Source organism: Otolemur garnettii, unplaced genomic scaffold (assembly GCF_000181295.1).
Source record: "Otolemur garnettii isolate 467f Iridium unplaced genomic scaffold, OtoGar3 scaffold00046, whole genome shotgun sequence".
NCBI lineage: Eukaryota > Metazoa > Chordata > Mammalia > Primates > Galagidae > Otolemur > Otolemur garnettii.
Genome location: NW_003852441.1, coordinates 12187218 through 12201969, shown reverse-complemented (window position 1 = coordinate 12201969; position 14752 = coordinate 12187218). Strand labels below are relative to the sequence as shown.

The 14752-nt window shown below is 50.4% G+C and overlaps 1 protein-coding gene across 5 annotated transcripts in view; it reads right to left on the bottom strand.

Moving 5' to 3' along the window:
- Positions 1-249: 249 nt before the first annotated feature.
- Positions 250-14752, bottom strand: part of DLG4 (discs large MAGUK scaffold protein 4) — a 26305-nt gene continuing 11802 nt past the window's right edge. For 2 of the 5 annotated variants that reach the window (XM_003791169.3, XM_012806001.2), the window contains exons 3-20: positions 13354-13407; positions 13151-13201; positions 12830-12954; positions 12562-12731; positions 12324-12460; positions 12036-12180; positions 6775-7070; positions 6493-6595; positions 6244-6358; positions 4411-4587; positions 4086-4122; positions 3968-3995; positions 3785-3832; positions 3604-3705; positions 3077-3249; positions 2037-2146; positions 1407-1498; positions 250-1174 (exon numbers count right to left, since the gene is read on the bottom strand). In XM_003791169.3, the coding sequence (XP_003791217.1) occupies positions 1068-1174; positions 1407-1498; positions 2037-2146; positions 3077-3249; positions 3604-3705; positions 3785-3832; positions 3968-3995; positions 4086-4122; positions 4411-4587; positions 6244-6358; positions 6493-6595; positions 6775-7070; positions 12036-12180; positions 12324-12460; positions 12562-12731; positions 12830-12954; positions 13151-13201; positions 13354-13407 (2070 nt within the window). In that variant the 3' untranslated portion in view covers positions 250-1067. Of the gene's footprint in view, positions 1175-1406; positions 1950-2036; positions 2147-3076; positions 3250-3603; positions 3706-3784; positions 3833-3967; positions 3996-4085; positions 4123-4410; positions 4588-6243; positions 6359-6492; positions 6596-6774; positions 7071-12035; positions 12181-12323; positions 12461-12561; positions 12732-12829; positions 12955-13150; positions 13211-13353; positions 13408-14752 lie in introns of all 5 variants that reach the window. The other 3 variants (XM_012806002.2, XR_002773680.1, XR_001161354.2) reach the window with 3 other exon arrangements.

Sequence of the window (14752 nt, the reverse complement as noted above, 5' to 3'; positions counted from 1 at the left end):
CCCAGCTCTGTCCACACTCCACAAACACAAAGAAAGGAAGTTTCCTCTGTGTCTTCCTTTAAGGACCACTGGGCCACCCAACAGGACTGAGACAGCCCAGGGGAGTTCCTTAATTACCAGTTCCGTCCATAGCCCCTTTTCCAAGCCAGTTTATTCCCTTTAGGTTGGGGTGAAGGATCCATACATCCCTGTGGCTCCACCCTGTCTCCCTCCACACCCAGATCCCAAATAACCAGGCCACACACCAAGTTTCAAGTATCTGTCTCTTCCTTTCACTCTCTCAAAAGAAAAAATAAATAAATTGCAGAAGGCGGCAGCATTACCAATCTTCCCTGGCTCCCAGACACCCGACCCCCAGACCCCTGCCCCCCACCCTCCCTCCCACATTTCCCAGTCCCTAAACCCATCCCTCCCCTTTCCCCCCCCCAAAAAAAAATCCCAGGAAAAAAAAAAAGCCACAGTTAGACCTTCCACTCATGCAAACCGGCAAAGAAAAAAGGTGGGGAGCATGTGGAAGGCAGGGGGTCCACAGTGGAGTCCCCTACTTCTCCCCCCAAAAACCACCTTTGAGAAGAAAAAAAGTGGAAAAAATAAATGAGAAATCAAGGGACATGGAGAGCCATGAGGGCAGGGGTGACCTCAAACCCTGCCTCAGGAGAGAGCGGAGCCTATGGCCCTGCATCCCTGCAGCGAGTGCTCCTTGAGGGGGGCCCTGACTTCTGGAATGTGTGTGGGAGAAGATGGGGGAGGGCAGGTGGCCCCCGTGGGTGTGTGTGTGCGTTGGGGGCAGGGAGGGAGTAGGGGTCCTAAGGAGCAAGGGCTCAGAACCAGGAGCCCAGCTCCCTCCCAGACCCCAGATTCCTGGGGTTCAGGAGCCCAGTTCTGGGGTGCAGGGATACATGCAGAGGAGTGTCCCCTCTCCAATGGGCTGGATCCAGTTAGAAAGGAAATAAATAAGAAGGGGTGGGAGGGAGGCCAAGGGGGTGTGAAGGGCTTGGGCAGTTCAGTCCAGACCAAGGGCCCGGGTGATGGAGGCAGGGCGAGTCCAGGCCAAGCCAGGGCAGGAATCAGAGTCTCTCTCGGGCTGGGACCCAGATGTAGGGTCCTGAGAGGTCCTCGATGACACGCTTCACCTTGTGGTAGATCTCTTCAAAGCTGTCACCCTCCACGATGGCTAAGAGTGGGGTAGAGTAGGGAGTAAGCCCAAGGACCAGAGGACTCCTGGCCAAGGGAGTGGCACCAGCCCAAATGAAGGGGCGCCTTTTCCTAATTACAACCCATGAGCTATCAAGCTGCACCCACCCATAGGGGGCACCTCTTTCTAAGCCATCCACACAGTGGGGGCAGCTTTTTTGAAGCTCAACAAAGGTGCTTGGTGTGCTGACAACGCCTCACTGCAGTCTTACCTGAGAAACACTCTGTGAACTCCTGCTCCAGCTTGGTGGCTCTGTCGAAGGCTTTACGGGCTTGCTCCTCTGTGATCCGCTTGTTAATCTCTCTGTGAAGGGGAGGGAGATACGGACCTGAGAGCAAGTCCCACCCTGTCTTTTACCTCCTCCTCCATCCCCAGACATTAAGCTGCAATCAGTATTTTCTCATTTGGAGAAATACAAAATACAAATGCAAATACAAAATAATACAATTCCCAGTATCCTCTGGGGCCACAGATGAGCTCCACCCACAGTCCACCCCAGCTACTCCAAGGAGCTCTCCTAAGCTCATCCTTCCAGCCTGCAGACCCACAGAAGGGATTTGGACTCTAACTCCCAACAGCCCCCAGGCCCTGGCTCGCCCAGTGGGCATGTGCCCCAGGAGCTACTGGGAGTTGTATAATCCTGCCATGCCCCAAGCAGGAGAGAAGGGGAAATGCCCAGACTCCCTGCATCCTCTGGGTTCCAGCTCTCCATGCAGATCCCTTTCAAGGGCTACTGGAACCAGTGTCCAGAGTTCTGAGGGGAGAGTTCAACGCAGAGGCCTTGTGAGGCATAGGCAAAACTGTGGGGGAGTGGAGGGGAAGCCCCCAGGACCATACTCACAGCACATTCTCCAGGGAGCGGGGGCGGATGAAGATGGCGATAGGGTGCAGGTGGGCCGCCTGCAGCCGCCGCACGGCATTGGCTGAGACATCAAGGATGCAGTGCTTCCCCTGGGGGTAGGCAGGGTGGGTGGAGGGGGGCCAGCAGGTGGTGGGAGAGGACAGACAGAGTATGGGACACAGGACATGGAAAGGTAGGGAACAGGAGGTTGGCCAAAGGGAAAGGAACATGGTTGTCAGAAGACATGTGGGCAGTCAGAGTGAGGGCAGGAAGTGGGTATGAACAGACAGAATAAAGGACAGAGAGAATAAGGAGAGGGGAAGATGGAAAACAGGGGAAGAGAGCAGGGATGGGACAGAATGAAAGGAAGAGAAAAAGGAAGACCCAAAAGATGGTAGCAGAAAAGGGGTAACAGGCAACAGCAAGTGGAGTGGGGGTGCAAAAGGCAGGAACAGGACAGGTGGGCAAGGAAAGCAAAAGGTAAGGAGAAAGGAAGTAGGATAGGAGGAGGAGAAGGGGAGGACAGACAGAGGACAGACAGATGGAAGGAATAAGGAGAGCCAGATGGGAGGGAGGGGAGGCAGATGGAGAAAAGAGCCATGAATAAAGGGCAGGCAGGGTGGGGAGCAGCAGGAAAAAGGAGTTAGCAGGAGTGGGAGAGGGGAGGGAGGCCCCAGAAAAGGTGAGGAACCAAGAGAGGACCAGAGGAGGGTCATGAAAAGGGGAGGGACCAAGTGGGGGAAGGCCAGGCCACCAGAGACAAAGCCACATGAAGAGAAATGGGGCAATGAGGAGGGAGGGGAGCAGAGAAGGAGACAGATGGTGATAAGAGAGTTTGGGGTCAAGAAGTGAGAGGGAGAGGGGAATGGGGCACAAGAGAGCAGGTGGTCAGACAGAGTTGCCCAAGAGGAGAATGAGGTGGAGGAGTGGAGCCGAGACCCAGCAGGGAAAGAGACAGAGAGAAAGAGAGTTAGAGAGAGCTAGAGGGAGGCAATGGGGAGGGGAGAGAGGAAGAGGACAGAGTGCCCACCAAGTCCTACCTGCTCTGCCACCTCTCGCACAGACTGGACACTGGTCCCATACAGGTGGCTGTTGTACTGGCCGGCCTCAATGAACTTGTGTGCCTGAATGTCCTTCTCCATTTTCTCTCGGGATGACACAAAGTGGTAATCCCGGCCATCGATCTCATACTCCCTCTTGGGCCGCGTCGTATCTGCCAGGAGGCCACCCCATCCCCCAAAGATCTAACCGTCATCCCTCTGGCTTAAAAGATGCCTACATCAATCAAGCCCCCAAAGAGCCCAACTTGTCTTTTAGTGTAAGGCGGCTGGTGGGAACACGAAGACTGAGAATGGATAGAACCCCTTCCCCAAGTAACCTCGGATTCCCCATGTCTCTGGCCAGGGAATGGCCATGATAGAACATGATGGTGGCTGAGAAGCACCTCTGACAAACACTGTGTCCCCCTGTACATTAATGCCTGCAGGTGGCTCTGCCTATGCTTTCCATGGGTGGGGCTCCTCGGCCCATTCCCACCTCTACCCATACCCAAGGTGTCAGCACTCACGGGGAACACAGGATCCAAACTTGTCGGGGAACTCGGAGAGAAGATCATCATTGGCGCGGTCCTTGGTGGGCCCAAGGATGATGATGGGGCGAGCATAGTGCACTGGGGAGAGAGCCCAGCTTAGGCTGTGCCCAGATGGGGAGCAGCAGGGGCTGGGGCCAAGGAAGGGGACAGGGCTCACCTTCCATCTGCGTCACTGTCTCATAGCTCAGAACCGAGTCTTCTCGACCTGGTGAGAGATAGGATGTCTACGAGGGGCTCCAAGGCAGGGGACTTGGAGCCCCTGTGCACCTTTCTGAGGATGTCAAGAGCAGCTCAGCGCTACTCTTTTTGCCCCACGTCTTCCCAAACTGGCCCTACCTACCCTGTGATCCTGAGCTGGAGCCCCAGTCCTAGGAAGAAAAAGCAGGTCATGCAGTTGGTTAGAGTTCAGCTCCATAAGCCCTGCTCTTACACCCAAGCTCACCTCTTCCTCCACCTACCTTGGCCTTTAATCTTGACCACTCTCGTCGCTCAACCCTGTGGGATACATAGGGGTGTAGAGAGTAGGGAAATGTCCAGTGAGAAGCCCTACGGCCTCTGTCCTCTGGACCTCCTGACAACTCCATCTCCCAGCAGGCCCCCAACCCTGTTCTCAATGAGTTATCTGCCCCAAACCCTCATAGGAGTCATGGTCCCTAGGAGGGCCGAGCAGATGACCCCCAAGAGGTCAGAGGGCAGACGTGTACCCTATTGGCTTCTCACCCTGGAGGGCCTTGGGAACTTCAGTACCTGTGGCAGCAAGGCTACAGACCCCGAGAGCCTCACCGTCGTTTGCTGGGGATGAAGCCAATGTCATCCGTCTCACTGTCGGAGTGGACTCGCCGTGCCTGCCACCATTCCTCATCACTAGCATCAATTACATGCAGCACATCCCCAAAGCGGAAGCTCAGGGCCTGGCTCAGGAACCCGCAGTCCTTAGTCTTGTCATAATCAAACAGGGCCCTGGAGGGCAAGTGGGTGTCAGTCAGAGGCTGGCACCAGACACCCTGAGACCCACCCTGAGGCCTACTAATGGCACCCTTGTGAGTACCACAGACTCTGTGGAAACCAAAACCTGTGTGAGGACCAAAAGCTCTACTATAACTTAGAAACACCACCAGTATTAACCGTCTTTCCATCTTTGCTGAATGCAATTTCCAGAGTGAGAGCCAGAACTCCCCCCACTCAAGAAATCAGTCTGAGGGCGGCACCCATAGCTCACATACAGCCAGGATGGCCAGTTCAAACCCAGCCCAGGCCAGCTAAACAACAATGACAACTGAACAAAAAAATAGCCAGGCATTATGGCAGGCACCTGTAGTCCCAGCTACTTAGCAGACTGAGATAAGACAATTGCTTAGGCCCAAGAGTTTGAGGTTGCTGTGAGCTGTGATGCCATGGCACTCTACCCTGGGTGACATAGTGAGACTCTGTCTCAAAAGAAAAAAAAAAAAGAAAAGAAATCAGTCTGCAATACAAATGTACATCACAAATCCATAGGGGTAACCTTGAATCTGCCAAAATTCCTATGCTTATCACACTCCTCTCCATAAGTCACAACCCCTGGAGACAGGACAAAAGAATGAATGACCACTCTGAAAGAACAGATACAGGGTACCTTTGGGACAGGAGATTGGGAAGAGACCCCAGCAAGGAGGGAAGGGCCAGGCAAGGACTCAGGTTTGAGTGAGCATTCGGGTAGACCATGGTGCCATTCAGCAAGAGAGAAAAAGCTGACTTGGCAAAACAGAATACAGGTCCAAAAAACATGAGGAGAAAAATGATGAGCTCAGTGTGGGACATGTTGAGTGTGAGATGCCTGTGGAACATCCCAGTGGAGACAGCCAGAAAGCAGATGGCCAGAAGTGCAGGTCTGGACTCCAGGAGGAGGTCAGCCTGGGGCTGACAGCTCTGAGACATCTCCAGAGCAGAGCAGCAGATAAGGCTGTGCACAATTGGACAGGATCCGAGAAGAAGAAAAGAAACCTAAGCCACAGTGCTAGCCCGGGGTGGGGCAGAGGGTAAGAGGAGTTAATGGGGAGAGGAGCCCTAAGAAGGATAGCTGGGCGCAGTGGCTCGCACCTATAATCCTAGCACTCTGGAAGGGTGAGGCAGGTGGACTGTTTGAGCTCAGGAGTTTGAAACCAGCCTGAGCAAGAGGCTCTACTAAATGAAAATAAAACAGAAAATAAAGAAGGAAGCAAAATGCCCCTGGAAAGACAAGAGACAGGGCAAGAGAGCTGTGGCCCATCTCCCCAGGACTGCCCAAGGGATATGAAGGCTGGGTAAACATTCAAAATACCCTAAAAGCTCCTGCTATCTGAGTATTAACATCCTAGGTGCCAATCAGGGGCTAGTCTGAGAGTCCTGGGGAAGGGCCAGGGTGACCAGGGCCTAGAAGGCAATTGGGACACTTGAGACTTTAAAGGATGTTTTCCAATCGAAGTGGAGGATTTCAAATGGTAACCTGTGCAGCCCAGCACACAAAACACTAGCTGAGCGTCAGGCCTGGGTGTAGAAGCCAGGGCAGACAGAGTTTAGGGAAGGAGGAACAGGGCAAGCATGAGGCACAAAGGAATTTGGAGGGGCTTGAAGAGCCCAGCGTGGGAAGCCTCAGACCTGATGTAGAAACCCCTTTTGGGGTTGCTCCGCAGGGAGGCAGTCCCTGAGCCCAGGCTGCTGTTCATGAGCTGTTCCCGAAGGTCGTGGATCTTGGCCTCAAATCGGCTGTACTCTGAGGAAGGACAAGAAGGTTCCTGAGCTCTGGCCCCATCCTACCACCCCTTCCGCCCCCACTGAAGCCATCAGCTGAGGAGACAGTTCTGAGGGTTATCTTAGCTCACATGACAGGGAGCTTCTGCCTGGTACCTTCTGGTTTATACTGAGCGATGATCGTTACTGTCTGACCCGCATTCTTCAGGGCAATGGCTGCTTGCTCATGGCTGGCATTGCGGAGGTCAACACCGTTGACCTACAGGCAAGAGAAGAAAGCCAAGTCAGGGGAGAGAAGGAGACAGCACTTCTCCAGTCCAGGTGGAACAGGGAGTGGTCCAACAACAGGACCAGGACCACTTGCACCCCTCTCCAAGAGCTCTGGGCTCTGCCCTGGGAAGAGGGGGCTGGTATAGGCAGGGGCAGGCCTTCCCTCACCGACAGGATCTGGTCCCCCTTCCGCAGCTCCCCACTGAGGTCTGCAGGTCCCCCGGCCAGGATGAAGGAGATGAAGATGCCTTCACCATCCTCGCCACCCACGATGTTGAAGCCTAGGCCCGTGGATCCCCGGTGGATCACAATTCGCCTCGGTTCCCGGGGAATGTCTTCCTCCCCCAGCAGGTCCTTGGCCACAGGGGAGTAGCGCCGAGGGGAAGTGGGAGTCATGGCTGTAGGGTAGTCAGTGCCCAGGTAGCTGCTGTGACTAATTTCGTTGTCTAGGTGCTGGGAATAAGCTGAGGAAAGACATGGAGGAAGGATGAGGTGGAACTGCATGGGGAGAAGCAGCCTCCCCAGCCCACCTTCACCCTAGAGAACCAAGAGACCTCAACACAGATGGAAGGATGTTATCCTGCCAGAGATGCTAGGGTGGTGTGGTAAAGGGGACATCAGATCACATCAGTGTCGATGTCAGGGGTCAGGAATTTATGACATCAGAGACAGTTCTCTTGGGGGATAAAGGATTTCCAGGTTATATGTTCTTGGAATGCCAGGGATAGGGGAACACCTTGTTTGGGGGCTTTCTTTTGGTTGCTGTGTCTCTCATAAAATTCCCCTCCCTCCTTTTTTTTTTTCCTCTTGGCCATTTATTTATTGAAAAAGCTGGATCATTAGTCTAAAAGAATTTCACAATTAGGGCGGTGCCTGTGGCTCAAAGGAGTAGGGCACCAACCCCATATATCAGAGGTGGTGGGTTCAAACCTGGACCTGGCCAAAAACTGCAAAAAAAAAAGAAAAGAATTTCGCACATTCTATGAGGGAAATGGAATGGGAAACACACAAATAACAGGGAAATCACTGCTCACTTCCCTGTGGTGCTGTTTAACCTATACCTCCACCCAATTATCTCCTGCAAATAAGGAGTCCATTCTAGAGGTTCAATCAAAGTGAAGTACAATTATTTTTCTGAGTAAGTACTGTGTACTTCATAGGTGACGCTGTGTACTTCATAGGTGACGCTGTGTACCTCTCACTGCATGACCACAGGATGCAGGAGTGCCTGGCTGTTAGGTAAGATTTTGTTTTCTGTCTCCCTAAGTTGAGCTATGGAGTCACAGCTCACAGCAACCTCAAACTCTTGGGCTCAAGCAATTCTCTTGCCTCAGCCTCCTGAATAACTGGGACTACAGGCGCCTGCCACCAACACCCAGCAACTTTTTTAGAGACAGAGTCTCACTCTTGCTCAGGCTGGTCGTGAACCCCTGAGCTCAGGCAATCCACCTGCCTCAGTGTCCCAGAGTACCAGGATTATAGGTAACAGCCACACCACCCAGTCCCCACAAGTTTTTCTGTTTTTAATAGAGATGAGGTCTTGTTCTTGCTCAGGCTGGTCTCGAAATCCTGAGCTCAGGCAATCCACCCACCTTGGCCTCCCAGAGTGCTAGGATTACAGGCATGAGCCACTGCACCCAGCCTCTTAGGTAAGATTAATCGCTAAGATGTCAGCCCAGTCCATCCATTATAAAGTGCCCCATTAGCATCTCACCTAAGTTTTAGCAGCCACTGATGTTTACTGCCTGATTCTGACAGTCTTCAGCAACTGCAAAATGGTGATACCATGATAGTCTACCTTGTTTCTTGAAAGGCACAGCATGTCTTAGGAGAAATTCTTCTGTAAAAAACTGTCCTGTGGGCTCGACGCCTGTAGCACAGTGGTTACGGCGCCGGCCACATGCACTGAGGGTGGTGGGTTCAAACACAGCCTGGGCCTGCTAAACAACAATGACAACTGAAAAAAAAATAGCCGGGCATTGTGGCAGGCATCTATAGTCCCAGCTACTTTGGAGTCTGAGACAAGAGAACCGCTTAAGCCCAAGAGTTTGAGGTTGCTGTCAGCTGTGACACCACTGAATTCTAGTGAGGGTGACATAGTGAGACTTTGTCTCAAAAAAAAAAAGAACTATCCTGTGTCGACCTTTTGATTACTCAGAGGAGCATTTTGTATAGGAAAAGGAGGATAAATGTTTGACTCTCTCCCTTTATTTACCAGTTTTAAAATGAGTTCCCTAGCATCCTCCAAATTATTTTTAAGTTTTATTATGACCTCATGGATCTTTTTTTTTTGTTTTTTGGTCGGGGCTGGGTTTGAGTGCACCACCTCTGGCATATGGGGCTGGCACCCTACTCCTGTGAGCCACAGGCACTTCCTGACCTTATGGATCTTAACAAATTTAATGAGTTTTTAAGGAATGGCCAGTGGGAGCCTGTTCAGTTCATTCAGCTCCATGTGTTTAACATGACCCTAGTAGTCCTGGATGCTGATCTTGCTTTCCAATATAAAAGATGTTATAAGTTTCTTATATATTTCTTGCCCAAGATTTGGAATCAACCCTTTTTCTAAGGAGCCCAGGCTCCTTTTGGTAGGTTATGGCATTTAGGATAAGTATCAAGTGATTTTCATATGGTTTTCCAATATGACTTCATATTTAGTAGGGGCAGTCACATCTCATTATCCTTTTCCAAAAATGTCTTAGCTATTCTCCCACACATATTTTTCCAGGAGAACTTTAGAATCAACCTTGTAAGTTTCCAGGGGGAAAAACAACATTAAAATTCTGTTAGGATTGCATAAAATATATAGATTAATTTGAAGAATGTTGAGATCCTTAGCATATTGTTTTTCCATCTAGAAACACAGTGTGACTCTCCACTCCTTCCAGCCTTGTTTTATGTCCTTCAGTAAAGTTTCATCATTTTCATCATATAAATCTTACATTTCTTGTCAAGTTTGTATTTCTAAGAATTTTTTTCCCTATAGTGAAAGGGATCATTTTACCCACTACATTTCCTTATTGCTAGGAAGTTACTAATTCTTGGTATTTATCTTACATATGACCACTTAAAAAAAAAGAGAGAGAGAGAGATAGGGTCTCATTATGTTACCCAGGCTAGAGTGCAGTGGGTAATGACAGCAGCCTCAAAATTATGGACTCATGCAATCCACCTGCCTCAGTCTCACAGGTAGATAGAATTATAGACACATGCCACCACATCCAGCTAATTTTTCCATTTTTTCCAAAGACAAGGTCTTGCTATGTTGCCCAGGCTGGTCTCAAACTTCTGGCCTCAGGCAATCCTCCCACCTCAGCATCCCAGAGTGCCAAAATTATAGGTGTGAGACATTGTGCCTAGCTATATGGCTACATTCTTAACCTCCCATATTATTTCTACGTTTTTCAGTTAATTCACTTAGATTTTAATCTAGATAAACAATAATATAACTTACAAATAAAGATAACTGTTCCTCTTTTTTAATGTTAACATCTATTTATCTCTTTGTCTTACTATACCTGCCTAAAATCTCCTAAGCAGTGATCCTCAACCAGGGTAACTTTGCTGTGGCAGTAACATTTTTCATTGTTATGACACGGGCAGGGAAGGAGTACCACTGTCATCTAATAGAGGCCAGGGATACTACTAAATATCCTACAATGAATAGGACAACCTCCCACAACAAAAGAGTTATAGAGACCAGAAATGTCAAGAGTACCAACAATGAGAAACCCTGCTTTAAAGCAGTAAAGAATAAAAGCAGAAATAAGAGGCATCCTTCTAGTTCCTAAAATAATGAACACACTGATAACATTTTAGTATTATGAAATGTTATTTGTTGGTTTCTAGTAACTACTCTTCATCATGTGTAAGAAAAATTCCTGGCTTGGCACCCGTACTTCAGTGGTTAGGGCACTGGCCACATACACCGAGGCAGGCGGGTTTGAACCTGGCCCAGGCCTGCTAAACAACAATGACAATTGCAACAAAAAATAGCCAGGTGTTGTGGCAGGAGCCTGTAGTCCCAGTCCTACTTGGGAGGCTGAGGCAAGAGAATCTCTTAAGCCCAAGAGTTTGAGGTTGCTGTGAGCTGTAATGCCACAGGCACTAAATTCCTCTGTCTCTAGTTTACTAAAAGTTTTCATTCAAAGAAGATATTGAGGCCAGGTGCGGTGGCTCATGCCTGTAATCCTAGCACTCTAGGAGGCTGAGGTAGGTAGATTGCTTGAGCTCAGGAGTTCTAGACCAGACTGAGGAAGAGTGAGATCCCATCTCTACTAAAAATAAAAAAACTAGCCAGGTATATGCCACTGCTACTTGGGAAACCAAGGCAAGAGGACTGCTCAAGCCTAAGAGTTTGAGGTTGCTGTGGGCTATGATGACACCACCACAGCACTCTATTCAGGGCAACAGAGTGAGACTCTGCCTCAAAAAAAAAAAAAAAAGACACCGAATTTCATCAAATGCTTTTCCCACATCTATCTGAAATTATCTTATAGTTTTCGTCCCTTAATTTTTTAATATAGGAAATCATATTAAAAGATTTCCTACTATTGGACCACCACTTTTTCTGAAACATACGCTACTTTGTGACAATGTTATTATCTTAATACACTACTGTGTTTCATTTGCTACTATGTTATTATAAACTTTTCTGTCTCTAATCAGAAGGAAAATGGGTCTATAATTTCCCTTTTTTATGTTGTCTTTGTGACCATTTGAACTGGCCTTATAAAATAAAATGTGAAATCTTTTACCTTTTCCTACATTCTGAAAGAGCATAAGAATTATTAATCCCTTGGGCCAGGGCACAGCTGTAATCCTAGCACTGTGGGAGGCCAAAGCAGTTGGATTGCCTGAGCTCAGTAGTTCAAGATCAGCCTAAGCAAGAGCAAACCCTGTCTCTAAAAATAGCTGGGCATTTTGTTTGGCACCTGTAGTCCCAGATACTTGGGAGGCTGAGGCAAGAGAATCACTTGAGACCACAAGTTTGAGGTTGATGAGCTATGATGCCACAGCACTTTACTAAGGGTAACAAAGTGAGACTCTGTCTCAAAAAAAAAAAATTATCCATTCCTTGAGAATTTGATGAAATTAGCCATAAAACCAAATGGGCTTTGTGCCTACTGGGGAAGAGATCATTGACAATCTTTTCTAGTTCTTTTATGGTAACTGATTTTCCATGTCTTCTCTAACTACAGCAAGTATCAGAGGCTGTGGCTATTTGATGGCGAACACATGAAGAAGAATGGCCAGGGTGGCACCTGTGGCTCAAAGGAGTAGGGCACCAGCCCCATATGCCAGAGGTGGTGGGTTCAAACCCAGCCCTCGCCAAAAACTGCCAAAAAAAAAAAAAAAAAAAAAGAATAGCCACAGGGATGTCATGGGATTGCATGACATGGGGAACTTTGGGATTTGAGGGGTCTCACAGGTTGTGATGTCAGGGGGAGCATAGCTGTCACTCAGGTAGGCATTGCTGGGCTTGGCCACCTTCAGGTAGACAACATCATACGTGTTCTTCAGGGCTGCCACAGCATCCTCGTGCATGACATCTTCTAGCCCCACACTGTTGACCTGGTGTCAGGGAAAGCAAAGTTTAGACAACCAAAAATAGCCCCAAAGCAGATGTGCTGAGGTGAAGTGATAAGGAACCTAGGCCTGCCTAGGGCCAGCAGGTGAGACCTAGCTCTGGACTAGAAAAGTGATGGGGTTCTCACCGCCAGGATCTTGTCTCCAATCTGCAACCTCCCATCCTTGTGGGCGGCACCCCCTTCGATGATCTTTGTTACATAGATGCTATTATCTCCTGGGATGTGCTGGTTCCCTACGCCCCCTGCGATGCTGAAGCCAAGACCTGGATGGAGGGGGAGGGCAGAGGTGGGTCTCCAGAGGCCTAGGACACAGGCCTTGGGGCATGGACCATGGGGATGGAGTAGGGACAAAATGAGTCACTACCTTTAGGCCCCTTGATGAGCTTGATCTCCATGACCTTTTCAGCTGGGGGTTTCCGGCGCATGACGTAGAGGCGGACGATGGAGCCTGCCTCTTTGAGGGCCTCCACTGCTGCAGAGTGGGTAACCTCCCGCACGTCTACTTCATTTACAAACAGAATACTGTCGTTGACCCTGGGAGCAGCAAGATAGTCCTGAGCCAGGAGCTTCCTGCTGCCCTGGCCCTCCTTTTCCAAGGAACCAGCATCCTAATCCCTGTCTGCTCTCCCTACCTGAGGCGGCCATCCTGGGCTGCAGCCCCACCAGGAATGATCTTGGTGATGAAAATGGATGGGTCGTCACCAATGTGTGGGTTGTCAGTGCCACCTGCGATGCTGAACCCCAAACCTGAGTTACCCTATGCAGAAGGAAGGGAAGAGGGTCAGCTCCCTTCACCATCTAATTTGACCAAGGTGAGCAGAGAGAACAGGTTGTAGAGCTGCTGCCAGCACAGGAAGGGACAGGGTGAAGGTGCTAACCATCTAGGCAACATTAGCACAGACGGAACCACAAACAGGGAGCCAAGGGGACCTCAGATGGAGAAGCCTGCTCACCCTTTCCAATGTGATCTCCTCGTATTCCATCTCCCCCTCGGTTCCATTCACCTGCAACTCCAGCATGGGATAGAGACACAACAACAGTGAGACAGACATTCATGCCTAAAAGCCTTCCCCTCCTCTGCTGCTGAGACCCAGTCATTCCCTCACTCCCTCCTTCCTTCTGCAATGGCCCCAACCCCAAAATCTAAACTACTCACATATCCTGGGGCTTCTAGGGTATCTGTGTTGACAATCACAGGGGGAGAATTGGCCTGTAGGGGAAACAGGAGACACAAAGCTGCCTGAGCCTTGGCTCGAGAGGGAGACCATAACCAAGGGGCCCACCAGTCTGGTTACCCTTTCAGCCTCTTAGCCAAGCCCATTCTACCACCCTTAGAGTTCCTCAAGGCTCAAGCCTCAATCCATATTACACACACATGTACAGATGCACACGAGCTGGATCTAACTCTGCCCAGTCCAGGCCCCCTGCATGTGGAAGGAGGTGTATGAGAAGCGGGAAGAGAGACAGCCAGACGGAGAGGGGAGCAGCAGATGGTGAAGAGTGGGGAGAGGAGGGGCAGGCTTGGGGGGGGGCAGCTTCTCACCGGATGTAACACCACAGGGTGTTACATGCCTTATGTGCTACACACATACACCCTAGGGCTCATGTCCACCAGTTCCTGCTCCCCTCTTCCTGCCCTCATCCTTGTCCCTACCCCCTCTACGATACACCCAGGTATCTTCACAATCCTCCCCTTGGTTTGTTCCTCACCTTCACACACATTTGCCTTAAACCCTTCTCCCCAGGAATCCGGGGTTCCCCACCTGCAGGCCCCTCCCTCAGTCTCATCCACCCGCCACCCCATCCACCCTTTCCTCTAGGGACCATGTTGCCTAGCAACGGTATCTAGAACCAGCCAAGACCTAGGAAGACCCACCTCCGGGAGGCCCTGTCGTCAGGACAACAGTCAGGGGGATGGGGCGTGGCCTATGGTCCACCAGATTCCCGAACCAACGCAAAAGGGATCCGCTAGGCCCGCCTCTCCTGCCCTGGGCCCCACCCTGCAATAGCCAGGCCGAGAGGCCAGGCTGAAAAGGTTTGCGGACGCAGCGCATCCTGGATAACCTGCCTTCCTCTCTCCCTTACGCCCCTCACCCCACGCAGAGCAAAGGACGTCAGGAAGAGGAGTGGTGAAAGACATCCGGGTCCTATCCCGCTCATCTACTCCCTACCCCCACTTCCTACGGGAAAGGGTTAAAGTGGGGCGTGCCCAGGTCCCTGACGTCAGTCGCCTGGTCTCTAAACTCTCAGGCTCTGGCAGCTTCAGGCCGGTCCTAGGGGCTTTCCCAATTGCCACGGCAACTGAAGCCATGTCTCTATGGCAATGGGAGGAGGCTGTGAAGAGTCTCCTTCCGGGGGTCCCCAACCTATTTCCTCCTTAAACAAATAATTGTTTGGAACCCTCCAAACACAAGGACTCCCTAGTCTCCCTCCTGCTCTCCTCCTCCAAAGGGGTCCCTCCTCTTTCCTACTATTTCTCAATCCTATAAACTGACCATTTTTAAGCTCTATAATAGATTTCATACCCATAAATACAGTAACACCGGCTCGGCGCC